The 23,255-nt window shown below is 35.5% G+C and overlaps 3 protein-coding genes across 9 annotated transcripts in view; 2 read left to right on the top strand and 1 right to left on the bottom strand.

Moving 5' to 3' along the window:
* Positions 1-23,255, top strand: part of ALMS1 (ALMS1 centrosome and basal body associated protein) — a 220,770-nt gene that overhangs the window by 35,882 nt on the left and 161,633 nt on the right. For 4 of the 7 annotated variants that reach the window (XM_050754354.1, XM_050754355.1, XM_050754353.1 and 1 more), the window contains 5 exons: positions 4,200-4,395; positions 7,973-8,090; positions 9,517-9,989; positions 11,545-11,645; positions 17,259-17,421. In XM_050754354.1, the coding sequence (XP_050610311.1) occupies positions 4,200-4,395; positions 7,973-8,090; positions 9,517-9,989; positions 11,545-11,645; positions 17,259-17,421 (1,051 nt within the window). Of the gene's footprint in view, positions 1-4,199; positions 4,396-7,972; positions 8,091-9,516; positions 9,990-10,509; positions 10,638-11,544; positions 11,646-17,258; positions 17,422-23,255 lie in introns of those variants that run through there. The other 3 variants (XM_050754358.1, XM_050754352.1, XM_050754357.1) reach the window with 2 other exon arrangements.
* SFXN5 (sideroflexin 5) overlaps positions 1-23,255 on the bottom strand; it is a 616,301-nt gene that overhangs the window by 487,304 nt on the left and 105,742 nt on the right. The gene's annotated exons all lie outside the window — the stretch shown is intronic.
* Positions 411-4,188, top strand: LOC126934095 (guanine nucleotide-binding protein G(I)/G(S)/G(O) subunit gamma-5-like). Its single transcript, XM_050754571.1, has one exon. It carries the CDS (start codon positions 3,423-3,425, stop codon positions 3,735-3,737), a length of 315 nt encoding a protein of 104 aa, XP_050610528.1. The 5' UTR covers positions 411-3,422; the 3' UTR covers positions 3,738-4,188.

The following is a 23,255-nucleotide window of genomic DNA, read 5'->3' as shown; positions in this document are numbered from 1 at the left end:
TTGTATTTGTCAGAATGCTTATATGTTGTCCCTCCCTACATCTGTCAAAAATATTTAGAGATTTGTTGTCCTTTTTATATTGATTTAAAAGGTATAACACAAAGAATATTTGATGATTGAAATGTAGCAAGAAAATACATAATGCAGAAAGTAAAAAAAGGTTGAACAGATTATTTTAAAAATTCAGTTTATAATGGGAAATTATAAGAATATGTTTGCATAGGAGAGGAATGATTCAGTAATGAGAGAAAAATGGATGAAGGAAAGTGGGAGAATCACATAGGAAGGAAATCACTGAAAAAAATTGGAAGGAGATGGGAAGGCCTTTGAGAGGTAGAGTGACTTTTTTTTTTTTTTTTTTTTTTTTTTTTCAAGTCATAAGATAGAAATCTGGTAATGGGGGTTGTAGATCTGTGGTTGAAGACAAGGGAGTTCCTCTCTCGTGCTGTACACTTATTGAAGGTCATCAGTTGAAAATTAGGAACATTCGATAGTTCTGAGGAGAGAAGGTATGAAATCGCAACTCACCAGGAAAATGTAGTAGGATTTCCAGGCAATACTGAGTGCCCTTCAGGTTTAGTGATATCAATTTAAAGACTGGCTTAGTCAGTGTGGGATGTGATTTCTCCAGCAATGTGCTGCTGATTGGATTCACGCAAGGGGACGGTTCCATCAGTGTTAACTTTTGCTAAGCAAATAGGATAATGGGAGAAAAAGGCAAGAAAGTTAAGGGTGTTTGCAAAGCAGTGATTATAAGGATGACTGAACTCTCAGAGGGGCAAAGATGGAAATACAGATAAGAAAGGAATAAAGACAAGTATAAATGTGATAAGATAGTTGTCTCCATAAAGTTAAAAAATTATTGCAGTAGAGGAACTAGAGAGTAAGTGATCTGTGGAGATCAGAGGATGGGCAGGAAAACTAATGGATACATCTGTCACTATTAGGGAGGAGTAAACTATGGGATACAGGCTGAAACCATGGTTAGAGAGGCTAAGAAGATGAGTCAGGGGACCAGTGATTTTTGCTTTAGTGAGTCACAAAATGATTGGAATTCTCCTGCTTTAAAACCTTTTGTTGGCTCACTAACCTATCCCCTATAGAATGGAGTGCCCTCAAAATAAAAAATGTAAAATTTAATCATTCTCGTATTCCTTTTATTTTCAAGTATCAGAAAGGCGAAAAGCATGTTTCCAGTAGCAATTTGATGTTATAGAGCTGATTAATTTATTCAGTGTAGAAGGGATTGAGGTATTTTGGAATGTCAAAAGTCTGCTATTCCATAAGTGTAGTGTTAATATTTTAGAATATTTCTCTCTAAATTTTTTTCTTTGCATGTATTTGTATAACTGATATTATGTAGTGGATAGTGGGTATCTTTTTTCTTAAACTTGCTATATGAACATTTTATTAATGAATTTTAAATATTGGAAATGCCTCTTCAAAGACAAAAGTCTTGTTAGAAAATGTTTGTGAAAATATTTGTAAATTGTAATGCATTTTCTTTTTATGGATTCTGGGCCACCTGGGAATTAAAAGATTCCAATATTCTCTTAGAAACCTTTGAGTTGATCAAGGAAGAAGAGTCCAGTAGTGGAATACTTACAAAATAATGAAAATACATTATATATCTAAAGTTGCTATCAATATAGTGCCACTTTCTCATGTTTTTATTTAAATAAATAAAGCAAATTGAATGAATTAATTATTTAACCAAAGATTTTAGATAAAGAATGAAAAACTTGTAATCCCAGCACTTTGGGAGGCCAAGACAGGGAAATTGCTTGAGTCTGGGAGTTCCAGACAAGCCTGGGCAACATAGTGAGACCCCTGTCTCTACAAAAAGTTTTAAAAAATTAACTGAGTGCCTGCCAGTAGTCCCAGCTACTCAGGAGACTGAGGATGACAGGATCACTTGAACTTGGAGGCAGAGGTTGCAGTGAGCTGAGATTGTGCCACTGTATTCTGGCCTGGTTGACAGAGCAAGACCCTGTCTCACACACACAAAAAAAGAAAAATTGCAAATGGAGGAAACATGGCAAATAGGAAAACAAGTTATAAAATATAATACAGTTGTTAAATTCAAGAAATAGAGAAAAAATAGATATATTCCTAATAAATACAGTTAAGAAAAAAAAAATCTCAATGAAATAGACTTTCTACAAAACTATCAGTATTTTATAGAGGTAGACTAGGATTACTAAGGAGGAAATTGAGAAAATTATGATAGTACCAGCTATCAAAAAGGTTTTTGGAACTAATAGATTCACTGATAAATCTTTTAAATTTTTAAAGAAAATTGAAGTTGCTTATATAAAATAAATACTGAACAATGTTATGAAACAAGAAAATGAGGGCATTCTAAAATACTGATTAATCTTAGTTATGACCATATATGTGTGAAAATGTTAAAGAATATGCTAGCAAACATTTAAATGTCTGCTCTACCACTACTGTGTAAGAAATGTGAACATGTTTCAATATAAAGAAATTTATTGACTTGGGAGGCTGAGGTGGGAAGCTCAAGTGCTTGAGCCCAGAGTTTGAGTCCAGCCTGGGCAACATAGCAACAACCTGTCTAAAAAATAAAAATAAAAAAAATGTTGCCATCCTTTATCAGGTTTAATTGGGGAAAAAGATGCTATAATGTAGTTTGAGCTAATTTAGTGTTCATTTCTAATCAAATTATTTGAAAATGAAAATACTTTCATATCATGATAGAATATACTAACTGGTATTAAATCCAAAAGGAAAATACCTTTTAAACTTGTCACCATTAGTATTTAATTCGACTTTAATTCAGCATTGTTATTTAGTGTGATCTGTAGATTGGTGCCAGTCCATGATTTGCTTGTTACTGGTCTATCAAGAGATAAGTATAGAAATTGAGAGGAAGTGTTTAGAAACTTTTATAGTAGTTTGATAGAGTAATTTCATCTTTTTTTAGACCTAGAAATCAAACATTTGGGCTGGTGTTTTATATCTGGGGCTTATATTAAGACTTTTAAATTTCATTTTTCTAGTTATTCTTACTAGTTTTAAAAATTAGCTTATTTGTCATTAATTTTTGTTAACATTTTAGTAAAGTGTCAGTCTGTGATGAATTGGAAGTAGGAGAAACTGGTCCTTCCCCATAAGTAGTCTGAGAAGCAGTTCTGTGAATCTTGCCACTAATTTAAGAGTAAATAGTTGGAGGAGACAAATGTATCACATTCATGGGTGATATAATAATGTTGTATATTGAGAAGAGCCAGGGATCCTTTAGAAACTAGTAGAGCTATAAAAATTCAGTCAAGTGAATTCCCAACTTAAAGCTGGAGTGAATACTTCAGCTTTAGGTTTGGAATATTTTTTTCAGTTTTATTATTATTTTATTATTATCGAGTTGTAAAATATTATGTAGAACCAAATCTATTGATTTAATGATGAAACCTAACAAAAAATATAGTGGAAATGCCAGTGATTCTTCCACACTTCAAGAGATGTGTAGTAGGACCCACGAATTGGCCCAGCCCTCGCGTGCACCATGTTTGGCCCCTTCTAGCGTTGCCGCGCTGAAGCAAGTGGCTCGACAGCTCTGGCTGAAGGCCGAACTCAACCATGTAAATGTTTCCCAGGCAGCTGCAGACTTGAAACAATTCTGTCTGCAGATTGCTCAACATGACTCTCTGCTGACTGGAGTATCTTCAAGTACAAATTCCTTCAGACCCCAGAAAGTCTGTTATTCCTTTTTGTAGTAAAATGAACCTTTCAAAGGTTTCCCAAGCCACTTCTCATGATACAGTGAATATTCAAAAGAGAGCTACATTTGAAGCCTGTACAAAAGCTTATCCCTGGAACACATGTGCCATAATATACAAACTTCTACTTTTGTCAGTCCTTAATATCTACCTTTCTGAATTTTCATGAATTTCTGTTTCACAAGGGTAATTGTTTTGTATACGCTGGCAGTGGCATACAATGAAACTTAGTATCCAAGATTTTTTTGTATTAAAGAAAGAGACGTGTAATAATGGGAAGAGGTCTAAAATGTGGTTAATATTGTGAGAAACAGAACAGCTTTACATTTTCTAAACTTTGATGAGAATGTCATTAAATAGGAAGCTATGTGATACATGAGTGGACATTTTAATCTAAATATTAATATGTATGGTAACTCAGTTAATGACTTAGCATGTTTTCCTTTAAAATTTTTGTAGAAAACAGAATCTTGGCATTGTCTTCCTCAAGAAATGGACCCTTCCCAAACCTTGGATACATCCCAGACCAGGTTTAATGTGAGAAGAGAAGATACTGAAGTGTCAGACTTCCCCTCTCTGGAGGAGGGTGTATTGACCCAATCAGAAAATCAAGTAAAGGAACCCAACAGAGATCTCTTCTGTTCTCCATTGCTAGGTAATGCCTCTTTATTTTAACTAGTAGTAATACCTCACATTTGTAAGTTTTGCGGGGACTGCAAGTGTTAACGTTACCCTTTTTGAGTGAAGGAGCTCTGTAGAGACCTACTCAAAGGGGTAAACTTATTTCTGTTTTTTTAGTTTGTTTGTTTTTGTTTTTTTTACTGGTTAGCTGATCTAGTTATATTAAGTGTGCAGTTGCCTGTCATTTTGTCACATCCTGTTGCTCACAGAAGGCAGAAAGGTGATAACTGTCTACTGTGTGTACCTCCTCAGTCTTGAATTTGCAGAGTTTTTGGGATGAATAATATATTATACTTTGGTTCTCTCAGCAGTGGAGACTCCATGATCCCCCCCCAAAAAAAACAAAAAACAAATGTTCGTATTTACCTTTTTTGATTTTTAGAATTAATTAAGGCATGTGTTATTATCCTCAGCTTTCAAACCAAAAGTTGACATAAAGAGGAGTGGCTTGTCTGAGGTAGATCTTGCTGCTTTCCTCATAGAACTGATTTATTAGCTCTTTATAAAAGATAAACTTTAAGTACTTTTAAAACCATTAAGGGATTCAATCATGAAGATGGTTTTATAGTTTTGTAAAGAAGCATGAATAGGACTTAATTCAGCAAGTTATTTGCAAACATAAACTAATGCTATCCAAATCAAGATATTAGTGCCAACATATTCTATGATATGAATTATTAAAGTCAATTTTAGGTCCACATTTTAAGAAGGATGTTGACAAAATTAGAGTACCTTTGTGGGAGGAGATGACTATCTTTTGATAGACAAAAGAGAAAACTTTGCTATGGTCAAATATTTGAAGGGCTGTTATGCTAAAGAGGAAGCAACTTAGTTTTTATTCATTCATGTAACAAATATCTAAGTGCCTCCTGTATGTTTGATGCTAGGGATATAAAGATGAAAGCTACCTCCTCTTGTGGGAAGGCAATCCAGTAAACAGAAAATAACAGTACCATGGGATTTGTATTATAATGGTGTAGAGCAGGATCTGCAAACTATAGCTTATAGGCCAAGTCTTGATTTTGTACCTGCCATCTGCTAAGAATGATTTTTGCATTTTTAAAGGATTGTAAAAACAAACAACCATAGTATATGTGACAGATTATATATGACCAACAAAACCGAAAATATTTACCATCTGACCTTTCATAAAAAAATGTTTGCTAACTCCTAGTCTAGAGTTTAAAATGAATACATAACTTAAAGGGAAACTGTTTTTCAAATTGATATAAAAAAGAACTTTCTAATAGTCAAAACGATTTAATAGTAGAAAAAGCTATATAACGACAACAAAAAGTGAGCTTCATGTCACTGCAAAATGTCTAGCAAAATTCTGTATTAGGATTTTAGCACTGGGGAGGAGATTGTACTTTGTGACCTAAAATGTTTTCTAATGTAAAGTTTTGTAACTCTGGCTTCTCATTTACTATAGATGGGGCAGAACATTTTAAATTATTGGAGTAGGTTCCTGGATCTGATAGGCAGAGGAAATTTTATCATTGCTGTTTTGTTATGCATAAGTACTAACTGTGATAATTAGGCTTTCACCAATGGCAAATGTCGTTGATGATGGCTGGTGCCAGAATGGTTAGATACCTCAAAAAAAAAGGGATCCAAGCTAGTAACAGATGTCCATACTTGAGGAAACAAGAAGCGGTTGAAAGCTGAAAGAAAAAGGCATGGCAAGTAACATACACCACCTTCCCATCTCACACACACACACAAATAATGTTGTACACTTGAGAATCATTAACTCTTCAGCTTTGGCCTGCTCCTTTAGCAAATACTTTTTCCGATTTACCTGATTTAACTGTCCAACTCCACCCTGAAATATTCTTAAATATTTAAGAAGATGCTGAAATGCTGCTTATAAGTTACTTGTTACTTACTATTCCTTACTCATACCTAAATAGCTATTTTAGGTACTGAGGATTTCTGTGGGTTCTGAAACCTGGTTAGGGATATCTCTAATTTTTTTTTAGAAAAGACTCTCAGGTTCTTTAAATACGCAGCCTACAGTTAACTGGAAATAGTAAATTTGCTTTACTTGCCCAAAGGTCCCCCTTATAGCATTAGCTCTAGTGTATTTGGGGACTTTGTTAAAAACCCTTCATGATTTTTAGAGGGGTGAAGGACTGTTATGGAGGTTTAAGACTGCTTCTCTGTGCCAAGGCCAAAGAGGAACTATACCAATTGTTCCTTGGTGGCAAAAGTTGTTATTATATATCAGTTTCTCACTTTAATTCATTCAGTAAGTAAATAACTCTCTTTTGAGTACCTATTAAGTGTGGCAGGTACTTTGCTAGGCACTGAGGTTATAGCTATGGATAAAGTAGACACAGTTGACAGTTTATATGGGAAGTGGATCGACGAAAGATTAAAACAAGAGGGTGATGAATTATATGGAAGGTGTGCAGGGTATATGAGCAGTGACAGTACGCGTTTTGACCAAGTGAAGGACAGATGACAACATGGTGAGCTCTGTGAACTCTAGGTTTTCGGTAATTTCAGAACAGGGGGAACAGTGGTGTGAGAGAGGAGTCCTCACTTTGTACACAGTGTTACAGGCATTCTGAAATCAAGAGAGTATACTGATTAAAATAAGAATGATTTAAGTCAACATTCAGGAAATCACAAGAGTTTTTTTAAAAATTTTTTTCATTAAAGCAGCAGTTCAAACTTTTTGGGTAACAGGATTCTTTTATGCATTTAAAAATCACTGACAACTCCAGAGAGCTTTTGTTTATTTGGGTTGTTGATATTTTCCATATTAGAAATTAAAACTGAAACATTTAAAATTTATTAATTCATTGAAAAAGTATATATTTTATAAAACATAACTTTTCTAATACAAAAATGTTTAGCAATATGGTCATGTTTTACTTAAACAATTCTATAATGTCTGACATAATAGAAGACAGCACAATTCTCATGTCTTGTTTCTGTATTCAGTCTGTTGCCGTGTCATACATTCTGTAGCTTCTGGAAAATGTCACTGTATCTTTTTGAGAGAATGGGAGTGAATAAGGCAAATGATATCTTAATATTATTTTGAATAAAATTTCAACAGTAGGTACCTCCTAAGAGTGTCTTAGGGCCGAGGAGCTCCTGTGCTATACTTTGACATAACAGGTGTAGTCTGTATTATGTAAGATGGGAAAAAACACTAATAATAGTTAAGAACATTTGCTAAAAGTTGAAATGCTTGGGTTCAAATCTCACTGTGGCATTTCAGCTACTTGAATGTGGACAAGTTACTTAATACTTTGTAAGTTTTGTAATCATGTTTCCTCACCGATAAGATATGTATAATAATACCTATCTTTCAAGGTTGTCGTGAGGATTAAATGAAATATTGTGTGTTAAGCACCTCGACTTTGTCAGGCTCTCAATAAATGGTAGCTGCTACTGCTGTTGCTTTTATATTATTATTCTAATGCTTGTAGAATTCTCCATATGGCAGCATATGTAGGTGCTTTAAAGTATTACATACGTAAGTAAATAATCAATTTTCAGCATTACTCAGCATTTTTATATTTGAAACTTTGCAGTCATACAAGATAGCTTTGCTTCTCCTGATTTGCCTTTGCTGACCTGTTTGACACAAGACCAAGAATTTGCGTCTGATTCTTTATTTCATCAAAGTGAACTAAGTTTTGCACCTCTGAGGTAGGATGATTTATTTGCATGTAACCTTTCTCCTTTCTTGTTCTATGTTGTTACTAATATTAGTGACTTCAGGCTAAGGTGGTACTTTGAGGTGGGGCTTAGATACTCTTAGGACACACTCTGAAGGTAACAAAGTCCTGTACTAGGACTTGATGCATATTAATTTGGCAGAGTAACGTGTAGAGATGAACTAGATGACAGTAGTTTATTTAAAAATAATTCCTAATGTATTCAGGCATTTCAGGTATATTTTAATTTAGAAGACACACTGGATTTTCCTTCTCATAAACCTCCCCATCTGCTGCTCATCATCTCTCTCCTCCCTGTCACCCTTATTCTGCAAAAAGCATTTATTTCTAGGTCACTAACTTGTTTGGCACTCTCATTTTGTTCAGCTGTTATTGAATGAGACTAGTTAGCTCTCCTTACCTTATAGGAGATGTGAGTATGAAGTAAGAAGATTTTTATGAACAGACTTATCCAAATTAACAGATACTCCAAATTCATGTCCTTTAGAATAGTCATAATGGGAGAAAAGTCTGGAATTTTCAAAACATATTTGGAATTATTCAAGAATATGTTTTCCTCTTCTAGAACTGAAAAGAAAACCCACCTTAAATTAAAAACTATAGATGTTTAGAAAGTAAAAAGTAACCTCTGTCCTTATATATTACCTTATATCACTTTTATGAAAAGTGATCTGTACACATTTTTAGATCATCAACTAATGATTAAGTTACTGTTGTGTTTTGGGAATAGATCACTTCTTGAGTGGTTTCTTTCTCTTTTTTTTTTTTTTTTAAATCTATCTAGATGGAGTCTTGCTCTGTTGCCCAGGCTGGAGTGCAGTGGTGCCATCATGGCTCACTGTAACCTCTAACTTCTAGGCTCAAGCAATCCTCCTGCCTTAGCCTTCACAATAGCTAGTACTACAGGCATGTGCCACCATGCCCAGCGAATTTTTAATTTTTTTGTAGAGATAGGGTCTTGCCATATTGCCACGGCTTGTCTGGAACTCCTGGGCTTCAGGTGATCCAAAGTGCTAGGATCACAGGTGTGAGCCATTGTGCCTGGCCTTGCATAGTTTTCAAGAGCACAATAAATGACGACTAGTAAAAAAATTAATGCGGGTTAAATGAAAAATCATGGTGGGCATCATTATGAAAATCACATTCTGTGTCTATTGTTTTAGGAGAAGCCTGAGATAATATCAGGGTTGTAGGGTGGTAGTTCACCTTTTGGTTGAAAAGAATTTTTTTGTTTGGTCATTAACCATCTTAAAGGAGTCTGAAATTAGGAGAGCTTTGTTTTTCAATGCACTTTTCAAATAAACTTGATTTTAGTGACATATGTATTTTCGTGTTAGTACTTAAAAATTAAATGTTTTTAATGTGTTATTTATTTATTTTTAACTGTATATTTTCAGGGGAATTCCTGATAAGTCTGAAGATACTGAATGGTCTTCTCGACCATCGGAAGTTAGTGAAGCTTTATTCCAGGCTACTGCAGAAGTAGCTTCAGACTTAGCAAGCAGTTGCTTTAGTGTATCTCAGCACCCACTTATAGGGAGCACAACTGTTGGGTCTCAGTGCCCTTTTTTACCTTCTGAACAAGGGAATAATGAAGAGACTATTTCGTCTGTTGATGAACTGAAAATTCCCAAAGACTGTGATAGTTATGATGATCTTTGTTCATATATGTCATGGAAGACACGAAAAGATACACAGCAGCCTGAAACCAATTTAGCTGATAAAGATCAAGTTTCAGTTACAAGTTTATCTGACATAACCGATGAAAACATAGCTACTGAAAGAAGTGACCATTTTGATGCTGCTTATTCATATGGGCAGTATTGGAAACAGGAAGCTTCACCTAAGCAGACAGAAACATATTTAACCAGTAAGTACCCTGATTCTTTTTCAGATTCATCTGACACAATTGATAAAAATAAAATTTCCAAGGGAAGTTACAGTTTTAGTGTCCCCTTTTCCTATGTGCCATGGAACAAAGAGGGAACTTTGCACCACCCAGAAACATGTGTAATCAGTAAGGACTGTGTTTCCTTTCCATGTGAAGTTGCTGCTCATTATAATAATAAAATGTCATATTCTTTCTTGTGTTGTTTGTTGGAAAGAAGAGGAAAAGGGGTTCCCTTGACTTCTGATAGTCATTATTTTGAGAATGTTTATTTAAGGGCTCCAGCTGAGATTGAGGTGAAACAAAAGACGGATTCTTTGGAGGGTTATGAAGGAAATGAAGAAGGTTTACAGAAAGAATCATCTCAATGTTTTGAACTAACAGAGACTAGAAATAATTTATCTTCAGAAGTGCAACCCAGATCCTCAGGAATAAAGTGTATTAGGAATGTTATAGCTCCTGATAATTCTGTAAAAGTTTCAGAAACACATGTACTCTCCAGGGAACATGATACCTCTAAAATGGAGGCTTCTGGTGGTCCTCTTCAGACTGTTATATCCAACTTGGATGAGACATCAGAACAACTGTATTTTCAAGAGGAAAGAAACCAAAAGGGAACTTCTCTTTTTGGTGAGAAAAACATTGATGCTACTGAAAATATAGCCTTTGAGGCAGTTATTGCCTCTATTGAGCCTTCTAAGAAAGAGAGTACAGTAAATGACATCCAAGCTGACATCAATAAATATTTAACAGATGACAGCCAAGAGAGAGAACCAAAAAATCCAGATCTTTCTCCATTAAATTATAAAGATGAAAACTCTTTATTTGATAGGCTTAAACATACATGCTATCAGTCTACTCCTGGGGTGTTTGAACCAGCAGCTTCAAAACCATTGTTGCATATAAAGGATGATAATGATAGCTTCCTATACTGGCATCCAAATTTAAAATCACCTCCTAATGCTGTTCAGAAAATGTTCATTAAGCCACTTTGTGTTATTCCAGAGTTTAAGTCATGTGCTTCTTTGAGTGAAAAATCTTACAACCAGACTGTTGGTCTTGGCAAAACACAGTCCACTTTATTTCAGTGTGATATAAGCAATGAACCATTTCTTCCCTTTGGGAAGATACAGTCTGTTCCTTCTCTTGACCTTGCAGAGAAGGTAGGATCTTCAGATGTTATTTATCATGTGAAAGTATTAACTTCAGATTCTTTGGTTTTACAAGATTTAAAGCAGCCAACCTTTGAAGAAGTTGCAGATTACTCAGACTTTAATTTGGGTAAGGATGTTAACTATAGTAATACCATTAAAGGTCCACCTGCAGCTATAGGAAGCAGCTTTTCAGCAAACTTGGTGGCATGTGATGCAAAGTCACAAGGTGCTTTTACCATTGACCAGTGATGCATCATTAATTGCAGTCGCCCAAGAGACATTGCTGAAAGCTGATATAGGCCAAGGTGAAATTCCTTGGCCTGTGGGAGCTGAGTCTAGTTTTACTATACATACAATTATGCAAAATGACTCCTATTTTGTAGAGGGCCTGCAGGGGAAGGCTGAGTCTGACATCATTACTCTGGATGGCCTAAATGAAAACGCTGTTGTGTGCAGTGAAAGAATTACTGAACTACAAAGAAAGGTGAGACACAATAAAATGATAGTTGTAAGAAACATGGCCTTTTTCAGTATTGTTTCAGGAAATGGTATTGTTTGTGTTTATTTTACTTTTTACTGTTTCCTGGGTACATGACCGATGTGATTTGACTGGTGAGTACGTTGAGCTAGCAGCTTTAGAGAATTTTCATGATGATCTAGAGATGCATGACAGTTCCCTGCACTGGCAGCCTACTTTACAACTACCATCTGAGAAGGAAAGCAATTTTGAAAAGCCTGTAAGTTTTTCTATTTGACATTTTTTCTGGGTGGGGAGAGGAATATTTTATTTGAAAAAATTTCAAATTTTATTTGAAAATATTTTATTTGAAAAATTATATCTTTCATTACCAGCTTGTAACTTGTACCTGTTCTTTATCTGATATCCTGGAATATGTTCCATTAGAGGTTGGTATAAAAGAAATGTTTATGTTTCGTAGACTGTAAGACTTAGTTCTGGGGTGTCTTGGAAAAGGCCATCCCCTGGGGCTCCAGGCCTTTCATATTGAGGCAACCTAACTCTTCCTAGTTGTGCCAGCAATAGTCTTTAGACAGTGTTAAGATTAGAGTTATTCATGGGAACATTCAGAAGCTTGTACTTTGAATGTTTCCCTCTGCTCTTCAATGTACAAGCCTTGAAACAGTCCCTGGAATATTTAAGTATTTCTTTTTAGAAGCTCCTGAAAGACTTGACTTCAGAGGTGTCTTGAAAGTTTTAAGACCCATGTTTGACCAGGAAGGATAATGAAGTGCTTAATGTCCAAACTGGCCAGTGCCTCTCCAAAGGGAAGTGTCTCCTTCCCAAATGAGCAACACACTAATGTATATACATGTCCCCTTCCCTCTCCCTATTTATGTTATTATTACCATTGTGTGTATACTAGAAACTGGCAACTCTAAGGTGTCATAAAAATTTTATGTCAGCCTTTTTTTTTTTTTTTTAAGTTCTGGGGCACGTGTGTAGAACGTGCAGGTTTGTTACATAGGTGTACACGTGCCATGGTGGTTTGCTGTACCCATCAACCTGTCATCTACATTAGGTATTTCTCCTAATGCTATCCCTCCCCTAACCCCCTACCCGCAGACAGGTCCCAGTGTGTGATGTTCCCCTCCCTGTGTCATTCTTTTATAGAAGGCTTTTATTTGCTTGGATCTTTGGATCCCTTGGCATTAATGTTCCTCTGGTCCTGTTGAATGAATATCCTCTTTTGTTGTCTGGTACTGTAAGTCCCAAGGTGGGCCCTACTTCCTTGTGATATATCCTCATATCCTGTTATTAAATACAGTTAGATAAAATAGTGATGTACTTAATGTTATTTCTCTTTTCCTGTTTTCCTATGTATAAGATTGGTATATTTTTGTAAAGCTCTATTAGTTTGGGTTACACCCACATTTAGACCTTTAGGTTCAGATTGTTGGTAGAAAATGAACAAAGATACTATGATGAATTTTTATTTATAATTTATTACATTTATTAAAATTTTTTTAACACAGAATCACTAGGTTAGTTTTATTTTCTTCAGTATTCTAAACTAGGCATTCTTTAATTTTAATCTGATAACAGTGGGGATGAAAATGATAGTTAACACTTTGTGCTCAAGTACTGTGCTAAGAGGTTACATGTATGTATCAATTCATTTTTGTCCTCTGTCAATTCTGTCAAATAGAATTGTTAGAGATTATTATCATCCCTATTTTACTATTGAGACTTAGAGGATTTAAGAACTTGCTTATCATTATTCAGCAATTGGGGGAACCAGTGTTTGAAACTAACCATGTCTATGTACTTAACCACCATACCATAAACTGTCCCCCGTCCCCCCACCCCAGAATTTTAACTATTCTTGATGAAACTAAGGTTAAGATTTTGCGTTATTTTGGCAAGAGTAGAGGTTTTGAAGGAGATTGCCTAAAGTTGCATTCAATAACAATGAGAAACAAAGTAACAACTCTTAAAGTGTTCTAAATTTTTAATACTACTTTTGTGACTTATATCAACCTTTCATGTAGATAAAATGTATTTTAAAAATAAAGATATATAGGTTCAGTTAATGTGCAGAGACTAGCTTTGACCACTGCTCCAAATTTTAATCTGTCCTTAAATATAGCCTGAAGTATAATCTTTCAATCTAAGGAAGATGCTATTATTGCCTATATTGTCTTTCAGTTGTAGCTCTATCTGTCTTAGTCTTAGATCTAGGAGTTATTTAATGTCAGTATCAGAAAAGCAAGGAGCCAGATGTGGTAGTACTTTTTCTGTGTGGCTTAGCTTGCTTTCAGGGGCTTGCTTACTCCTTGGTTGCTTCCTTACACTCCTCATCTTTGTCACAGAAGAGTCATTCATACTTACTTGGTTCACTTTTATATCTACTCATCATAAATGATTATTTGGGTATCCACGTATGTATGATGCAGCTCGGAACTGTGAAAAGAACAAAGATTTGGAGTCAAAATCCAGTTCAGTTACTTTGTTAGCCTTGTGTCTTGAGCAAATGACTTTGGAGGATCACTTTCCTGATCTGCATAAGGAAATAGGAATAGTAATAATCAACCTCATATATTGTACTATTAAATGGGGTAAGTTATATAGCATTTATATAGTTCCTGGTTGTTAGTTCTCTTCACTTAGCTGAAACGAGACTATTAGAGTCTCTGGTGGTTTCCTACTTTCTATTGTTATTTTGTTTTTCTTTCTCCTTGTTCTTGGTAACAGCACATAATTAATATGCTTTTTTTTTTTTTTTTTTTTTTTTTTTTGAGACAGAGTTTCGCTCTTGTCATCCAGGATGGAGTGCAATGGCACGATCTCAGCTCACTGCACCCTCCGCCTCCTAGGTTTAAGCAGTTCTCCTGCGGCAGCCTCCCAGGTAGCTGGGATTACAGGCGCCTGCCACCATGCCTGAATAATTTTTTGTATTTTTAGTAGAGATGGGGTTTCACCATGTTGGCCAGGCTAGTCTCAAACTCCTGATCTCAGGTGATCCACCTGTCTCGGCCTCCGAAAGTGCTGGGATTACAGGTGTGAGCCACCGCGCCAGGCCTAATATGCTATTTTAGTACCTCTTGTTTTGGCCATTTAACTCTAAAAATTATTTAAGATTTAAGCCTTAGATTTCTTTCCTCTTCTTACCCCCCTACCTTTGGAGACCTAGTTGCCTATCTCTGTGTGGATGATTATCACCTCTGTTTTTATACCCTGATATCTGTCTAATTTATTTTGCATGTTTTCTTGTGAACATTGTCATCACCCCAAATTCAACTTGCCCTATAGCAAAATAACTCATATTTTTCCTAAAATTAGACTCACTTGTAGAGTTTCTGAGTTTTTATGAAAGGTATTAGTATTTTTCTGGTTTCTTGGTCATCTTTCATTCTTTCTTCATTGTTGATTAAACATTGGGAAGATAAACTAATCTTGATTTCTTTTTCTTCTGGTTCTTTCCATTTTCAATTAGCAATGAAGATCTGCTGGTTTCTTAAATAAATACTTCTCATATTTTTCATTTTACATTTTCTTTTGTATTACCTACTTTTTTTTTTTTTTTGAGACGGAGTCTCCTGCTGTTGCCCAGACTGGAGTGGAGTGGCGTGATCTCGGCTCACTGCAAGCTCCACCTCCCGGGTTCACGCCATTCTCCTGCCTCAGCCTCCTGCGTAGCTTGAACTACAGGTGCCCGCCACCACGCCCGGCTAATTTTTTGTATTTTTAGTAGAGACGGGGTTTCACTGTGTTAACCAGGATAGTCTCGATCTCCTGACCTCGTGATCTGCCCGCCTCCACCTCCCAAAGTGCTGGGATTACAGGTGTGAGCCATCGTAACTGGCCGGTATTACCTACTTTAATAGTTCTGTATTTTGAAACTTTAACATAATGAAATTTTTTTGACGTCAAGCTTGCAATCAAAATTTTTCTTTATTTCTGTGTTTGAAAGCTGTAGAAGAAAAACTGCTATAAACTATAAACACACACTCTCTCACAAGTGTCTATATATTATGTATGGTCATGCCACACTGTGATAGTTAATTACAGACTGCATATATGATGGTAGTCCCATAAGATTAAAATACTGTATTTTTACTGTACCTTTCCTATGTTTAGATATGTTTAGATACACAAATACCATTGTTTTACAGTTGCCTACAGTATTTAGAACAGTAACATGCTGATAGGTTTGTAGCCTGGAAGCAGTAGGCTAGACCACTAGCCTAGGTGCGTAGTAGTCTACACAGTAGTAGGTTTCTGTATGTCACTCTGTGATGTTTGCACAACAAAAAAATTGCCTAACAACACATTTCTCAGAACATATCCACATCATTAAGTGATACATGACTGCATATTATATATATGCATATATCTTTATGTATATTTATGTGTATTTATATATGTGTGTATATATATATAGGCTGTACTTCAAAAAAGTTTCCTGTAGGAGTGAGGTAATTGAAAACTGGGAACTTTGTGCTATGTGGAGAACAGGGCTTCTTAGCAGCATTATCATTTTGAGTTGGATAATTCTTTGTTACGGTGGGAGGCGTGTTTCCTGCTTATTGTAGAATGTTTTGCAGCATCCATCCCTGGCCTCTATTCACTAGAAACTAGTAACATCCTCTCCCATCACAAGTTATGACAGCAAAAAATGTTTCCAGGCATTGTCAAATGTCCCTTGATGGGTACAAAATCTTCACCAGTCGAAAAGCACTGGTCTAGAGAAACCTGTATGGGCAGTAGATGTAGATATAGAAATAGATATGGAATATTCATTTCCACACTTCACACGGCTTCCTAAGAATGTTCATTACTACACCATGAAAAATTGATGAAAGAGGATAGAAAAATTCATGCTTGTATACATTTTTAGACTTCATCCTGAGAAGATATGACTGAAATAATCTTTTTAGGGAAATAAAGACAACCTAAAATTGATATATATTTTTATGTGAGGGTGCACTGTGAATTTGGTGAAAAGTTGTACATGTTTAGGTATTAATGTCACCAATATTGGTTTCTAATTTCTTTTCTAGCAAGGACTTGTGACCTGATAAAACGTTAGGAACTTCTTTTTGAGCAGTTAACCTTTACTTCACTACCAATTTATAGTCTCCATTACTTTTGTTTTAAGAAGTTTGAGGACTTATGGTTGTTGGCAACTGATCACAGTTATAGTTCTTTGATACTCTCATTTTCCTTCTAAACATTTGTGAGTTTCTAGAAAATATTCCTGTTTCTTTTTCCTTCTTACTCTTTCTTGCCCACAGTGCACCTCTCTACCTTAAAAAGAAATACCTGAGCTTGTCAAGAATAATCCCATGGTTCAAATTCTGCAATGATCATAAGGAGCAAACTTCTGAGTAACAACACTTCTAGGCATACTATCTATAATATTTTATGTAAACAGATTTCTAAGCCCTCAGGATGATTTATAGAGTCTTCTCAGAGTTGACCCAACAAGATATGACCTATATATGAATTCAGAAGGTTTGAGATTATGATCTTAAGTAACTAGTGTAACTTCTCAGTGTTCATCTTTATAAAAATGAGGGATTATTTTTAGCAGATGAAGTTTGAAATTAATATCTTATTTTCTTCATTTCTTCATAGGTGGGTCATTCTAATCTGGGCATTAATGAGTCTTTTTCATTTTTATTGCCTTCATTTGTTCCACATAAGCTAACAAGAGAGTCGGAATATCACTCTTCAGATCTCAGAATGTTGAGAATGTCTCCTGACACTGTGCCAAAGGCTCCTAAACATTTAAAAGCAGGTATGTAGAAAAAGGAGATGGTAAATGTCCTACTTATGGATACCTTGTGAAAAAAATATTTTATTAGGTCTAATTTTTTTATTTTTTAATATCTGTAATAATTATACTTCAGATTAGATGTGTTTAGAAATCCTGTCTTAGTCTCTTCAGACTGCTATTACAAAAATATCTTAATACTTTAAGTGTGGCTTATAAACAACAGAAATTTGTTTCTTGCAGTTCTAGAGGGTGGCAATTCCAAGATCAAGTGCTGGCAGATTCAGTGTCTTTTGAGGGACTGTTTGCCATAGATGACATGTTCCTCTGTGCCCTGCTGTGGTGGAAGGGGCAAGGGGTTTCTCTGGAATCATTTTTATAATGGGCACTAATCCCAAACATGAGGCCTGTGTCCTCATGATCTAATTACTTCCCAAAAGCCCTGCCTCCTAATTTCATCACCTTGGGGATTAGGATTTCAACCTGTACTTTTCAGGGGGGCCACAAACATTCAGACCATCACAAATCCGCTGATCTTTTATTAGAGGAGTCATTTGGTTTTTCATTGCATTCTACATGACAATATTTAGAACTGAATTATATGGAGGAGTCTGATGTTAGAATCTGTTTATTCCTGTGTGTGACTTGAAGGGAAAAAGGAATTGATTGAGCCCAGGATGACAAGAGTGGATGCAAATAAGTTTGTAGAGAGGAAATTGAGAGAAATCAGTTTTGAGGTAAAAGCAAGATTATCTGCTGAGGGAGGTGAGTAGTGGTGGAAGTAGGTTAGAGGCTTTGAGGAGAGTGGTTTGGTGAAGACTTATAGTTCGTGTTGAAGTGAATTTGAGATGGAGCTGACCAAGGGAAAGTAAAAGGATTGGAGGGCAATTCTGAGAAGTCAGCTCAAGTTAGTGATAATGATTTTATAATGTTGTCAGCCTGTACAGAATCTCTGATTTGTTTTTCCTGCTAACACTCAGGAATGGAGATGATGAATTACAGTATCAATCCTTGGTTCAGGAATACATTGAATGGGTATAGTAGAAGGACAGCAGGCAAAGAGAGAAGAGTTGATCACCTATTGGTTTCAGCTTACATAGGGAAAGAGAAGCCAGAAGAGTTGTTATTCTAGGAGAAAATAGAAGGACCAGAGATTTGTTTATGATGTTGATTAGATGAGGTGGGAATAAGTTATTGAGAGCACTAGAAGAATAGGCAATTTTTGGTTAGATTGAATAAGTAGATTTAAATGAGGAACAGTTTGAAGAGTGATGAAATCCATTAAATAGCCCTGGGATTGGATGGTAGAAATTGAATAATAATTACTGGAGTAAATAAAATTTTGGGTCGGGTACAGTGTCTCAAGCTTGTAATCTCAGTACTTTGGGAGACTGAGGTGGCAGGTTCACTTGGAAGATTTTGGAAAGGATTGGTATTAATTGTTTTTGAATAGAAATTACTGTGAAACTACCTGGGCTGTTCTTGTAGGAAGTTTTTAAATTACTAATTTCATCTCTTTCCTTGCCATAAGTCTATTTAGATTTTACATTTTTCATGAATCAGCTTTTGCAATTTGTGTCTTAAATAGAACTTGTCCATTTAGCTAGGCTGTCTGTTTACATATATCTGTTCATAGTATTCCCATGTAATCCCTTTCAAGTCAGTAAGGTTAGCTACAATGCCCTCTCTTTCATTCCTGATTTTAGTAACTTAAGTTTTCCCCTTCTTTTTTTCTCCCTTTGGTGAATCTAGTTAAATTTTGTCAATTTTGCTGATTTTTTCAAATAAGCTGGTTTATTTTTTCTAATCTTTATTTTTCTTTTCTGATGTTTGTTTCATTTTTTTTCGTTCTAGTCATTATTTTTCCTTCATTCCATTTGCTTTGGGTTTAGTTTGCACTTTTTTTCTGTTTTTTTAAGGTGTACAGTTAGGTTATTGATTTAAGCTCTTTCTTATTATTATTACAAGTATGTGTAAAAATTGATAAATTCCTAACCGCTGTGTTAGCTGCATGCCCGAAGTTTTGGCTTATTATATTTTTGTTTTAGTTCATCTAAACTTATTTTCTAGTTTACATTGTGATTTTTCTGCATTTACCCTTTGGTTATTTAGGAATGTGTTGTTTAATTTCCTTCTGTTATTATGTTTCACCTGATTCCATTTTGGTTGGAAAACATACTTTGTATGATTTGTCTTTTTAAGTTTTATTGAGGCTTATTTTATGTTTTAACATGTAGTTTATTCTGTAGAATGTACAGTTTGTACTTGAGAAGAATGTGTATTCTGCTGTTGTTAGGTGGTGTGTTCTATAGATGTCTCTCAGCTCTATTGGGTTGGGTTTAGGTGTTCAAGTCTTCTGTTTCCTTGTTGGTCTTCTGACTGTTTTCTCCATTTTCAAAAGGAGGGTATTGAAGTCTTCAACTCTTATTGTTTGTCTTTCTCCCTTTTTTTCTCTCAGATTTGCTTCACATATTTTGACATTATGATGTTAGATCCATGTATTTTTATAATTGTTATATATTCCTGATGAATTGACCTTTTTTTTTTTTTTGGAGACAGTCTTGTTCTGTTGCCCAGGCTGAAATGCAGTGCATGGCTTACTGCAACCTCTGCCTCCTGGGTTCCAGTGACTCTTGTGCCTCAGCCTCCTGAGTAGCTGGGACTGTAGGCGTGTGCCATCACGTCCAACTAATTAGAATTGACCTTTTAATTGTTATAAATTGTTCCTCCTTATTCCGAGTAACTTTTTTTTTGTTTTAAAGTCTGTTTGTCTTAGGTTAGAATAGACACTTCAGCTCTTATGGTTGCTGTTTGTATGGTTTATCTTTTAAAATCACTCTACTTTCAACCTATTTGTATTTTTTAAATAAAAAATGATGTATCTGCTGTAAAGAGCATATAGTTAAATCTTGGGTTTTTAATTATAAAATTCTATCTAATTATTTTTGCCTTGTGATATGATTATTTAATCTGTTTGCATTTAATGTCATTATTGATGTGATTGGATTCACATTTACTGGCTTACATTTGGTTTTTCATGTGTCTTGTGTCTTTTTTCTTCTCTGTTCCTCTTTAATTATTGCATGAAGTGAATATTTTCTAGTATGACACTTTCAGTTTAATTTTTTAAATGATTTTCTAGGTGGTTTTTTTTTTAAGTTATATTCTTAGTGGTTACTCTGGGGCTTATAATATTTATCTTATCAGAATATACTTCTGATTTATACTAACTTAATTCTAGTGTGATACAGAAACTTTACTCCTATATAGCTCTATTCCCTCTTTTTTTTTTTGGTGTCATTATTATACAGACTACTCACACACATGTATAAATGCCTTTAAGTTTTTTTGTTTTTTGTTTTTTGTTTTGGTTTTTTTTTTAGTTGGGGACTTGCTCTGTTGCCCAGGTTGGATTGCAGTGGCATGATCATAGCTCACTCTAACCTGGGCTCAAGTGATCCTCCTGCCTCAGTCTCCTCTGTCGTGAGGACCATAGGTGTGTACCACTACACTGAGCTAATTTTTCAAAAAAATTTTTTTGTAGAGATGGGATCTCACTACATTATTGGTCTCGAATTCCTGGGCTCAAGCAGTCCTCCCACCTTGGCCTCTCAAAGTGCTAGGATTATACATGTAAGCCACCATGCCCAGCTGCTTTATATATTTTCAAATTGCTTTTAAAATCAGTTAAGAGAATACAGGAAATGAAGCATATCTTTTTGTAGTTACTGATGTAATTATTTTTACTAGCACTATTTGTTTTGTTATGAAAATGTTACTACTATCTGGTGTTACTTGTTTTTCAGCCTGTGGAACTTTCTATATTCTTGTAAGGTGGATCTGCAAGTTCCCTGTTTTTGTGTATCTGGCATGTTTGTATTTCATCTTTTTGAGAGAGAGTTTTGCTGGGGTTGGAATTCTTGGTTGACAGTCTTTTTCTTTTCAGCACTTTGAATATGCCTCTTCACTGTCTTCTGGCCTCCATAGTTTTGGATGAGAAGTCAGCTATTACCTTATTCATGTTCTCTCGTATGTAATTTGTTTTCTCTTGTTGCTTCCAAGATACATTCTTTGTCTTTCACTTCAGTATCTTGGTTATAATGTGTCTCCCTGTGGATCTCTGTGCTTATTCTACTTTGAGCTCACTGAACTTGTCAGATGTATAGTTAATATCTTTTATCTAATTTGGGAAGTTTTCAGCCATCATTTCTTTGAGGATTTTTTCTGCTTCTTTCTCATTTTTCCCCAGTTATCATCTCTTGCATCGCAATCCACATATATCAGGACCCTTAATCTTGTCTCACTGGTCTCTAAGCCTTTGTTTGTTTTTCTTCATTCTTTTTTCTGTCTCTTCTTCAGTTTGCATAATCTCTATTCATTTATCTTGATGTTTGCTGATTTTTTTCTTCTGTCTGTCCATATCTACTGTTGAGCCTCTAGTGAATTTTTCACTTCAGTTACTGTACTTTTCAGCCTTAGAATTTCCATTTTGTTATTTTCTAGGTTCTGTCTTTTATTCTGTATTTGATGTGACTTTGCTGTCATACCTACCTTTAATTCTTTAAGCATACTTTTCTTCCCTTTGAACATGTTTATAATAGCTGCTTTTAATTGTTAGTGGCTAAGCCCAATGCGTGGGCCCTCTGAAAGGCAGATTTGCCTATTTTGTTCCCCCTGTGAAGAGGTCACACTTACTTTTGCACGTCTTACTTTTCTGTTGTTCTAAACTGGGCATTTTGGATAATATCTTGTTGCAACTCTGGATATTGATCCCTTCTCTGGGCTGGTAATGTTTGATATTTTTGTTGTTTAGTTATTTAGTGTCTGGTTTGGATTAGTTCTTAATTGCTCACCACCAGGATCTTCATTGTTTTCGCCAGTGTCCTTAGGCTTGAGCTTTTTATGCTCTGTTTCAAATAAAGTCATTCTCCTTATGGAGATGTGTGGAGCTCTCTGTTCTTATGGCTTGCCTCTCCTGGGCAGAAGCTTTGCGGCACTGCTCTGTATCTGGGGGCAGGTTCATTAGTCTACTTCTCTTGGAATAACACACCCCTTCTCTATGATTGTGATACTGAAAGGGGTAGTAGTTAGTCCCTGTGCTTAGATTGCCTCTCCTGGAGTGGACCCTCACTGTACCTATGAGCTGGGGTAGGGGTGATTAGAGCTTAGTATTTTCAGCTTGGAATAAATCTTCCACTCTGTAAGTGGGGACTGGGTGCAGGTCGGTTGCTTCTTGTGTTCTTTTTCTCTTATTAGCAAACATCAGCAACCAGTGTTCTTTCTTTGCAGCCTTTCTCCCATGACATCCCTTCTGTTCTGCCTTACCTTATGATTTATATCTACTGATGTACCCAGGTGTACCATTTTAATTATTTGGTTAAAATGGTACATCTCATTTCTACCAGTAAGATCCTGAGCTCCTCAGTTATCTCTCAGAATAGTATTGTGGTGTATGGGCTGACATTAAGATTTAATATTATGCGCAGTCTTGACATCTGAAATTGCGAGGTCCTCAAAGGGCCTAACCACAAGTTTACCTGCCAGATATGCCGTCCCCTCTGTGGGAGACGCTTCCTACACAGCCAGTTCTTCTATCAACGAGACCAACTGCCAACTGTATTCTAATTTATCCAAACTTGTTTCCAGTTTATCTTGTAATTTAAACTATTCAAATTATGTTAAGTGTAGCTACTCTACCTGATATGTAAATTATCTTAACTCATACTTTGGAGCCAATTTGAGATGAAGCTCGGCAGTCACTTTCTTCTTGTTATGAAATAGGACCCAGAGGTTTGCCAATAAAAAGTAAGAAATCAGGGCAACTAATATCAAGGGACCATTTCAATACAATATGAATC

Source organism: Macaca thibetana, chromosome 13 (assembly GCF_024542745.1).
Source record: "Macaca thibetana thibetana isolate TM-01 chromosome 13, ASM2454274v1, whole genome shotgun sequence".
Taxonomy (NCBI): domain Eukaryota; kingdom Metazoa; phylum Chordata; class Mammalia; order Primates; family Cercopithecidae; genus Macaca; species Macaca thibetana.
The sequence above is the reverse complement of the archived record's forward strand: the minus strand, read 5'-3'. Positions and strand labels throughout refer to the sequence as shown.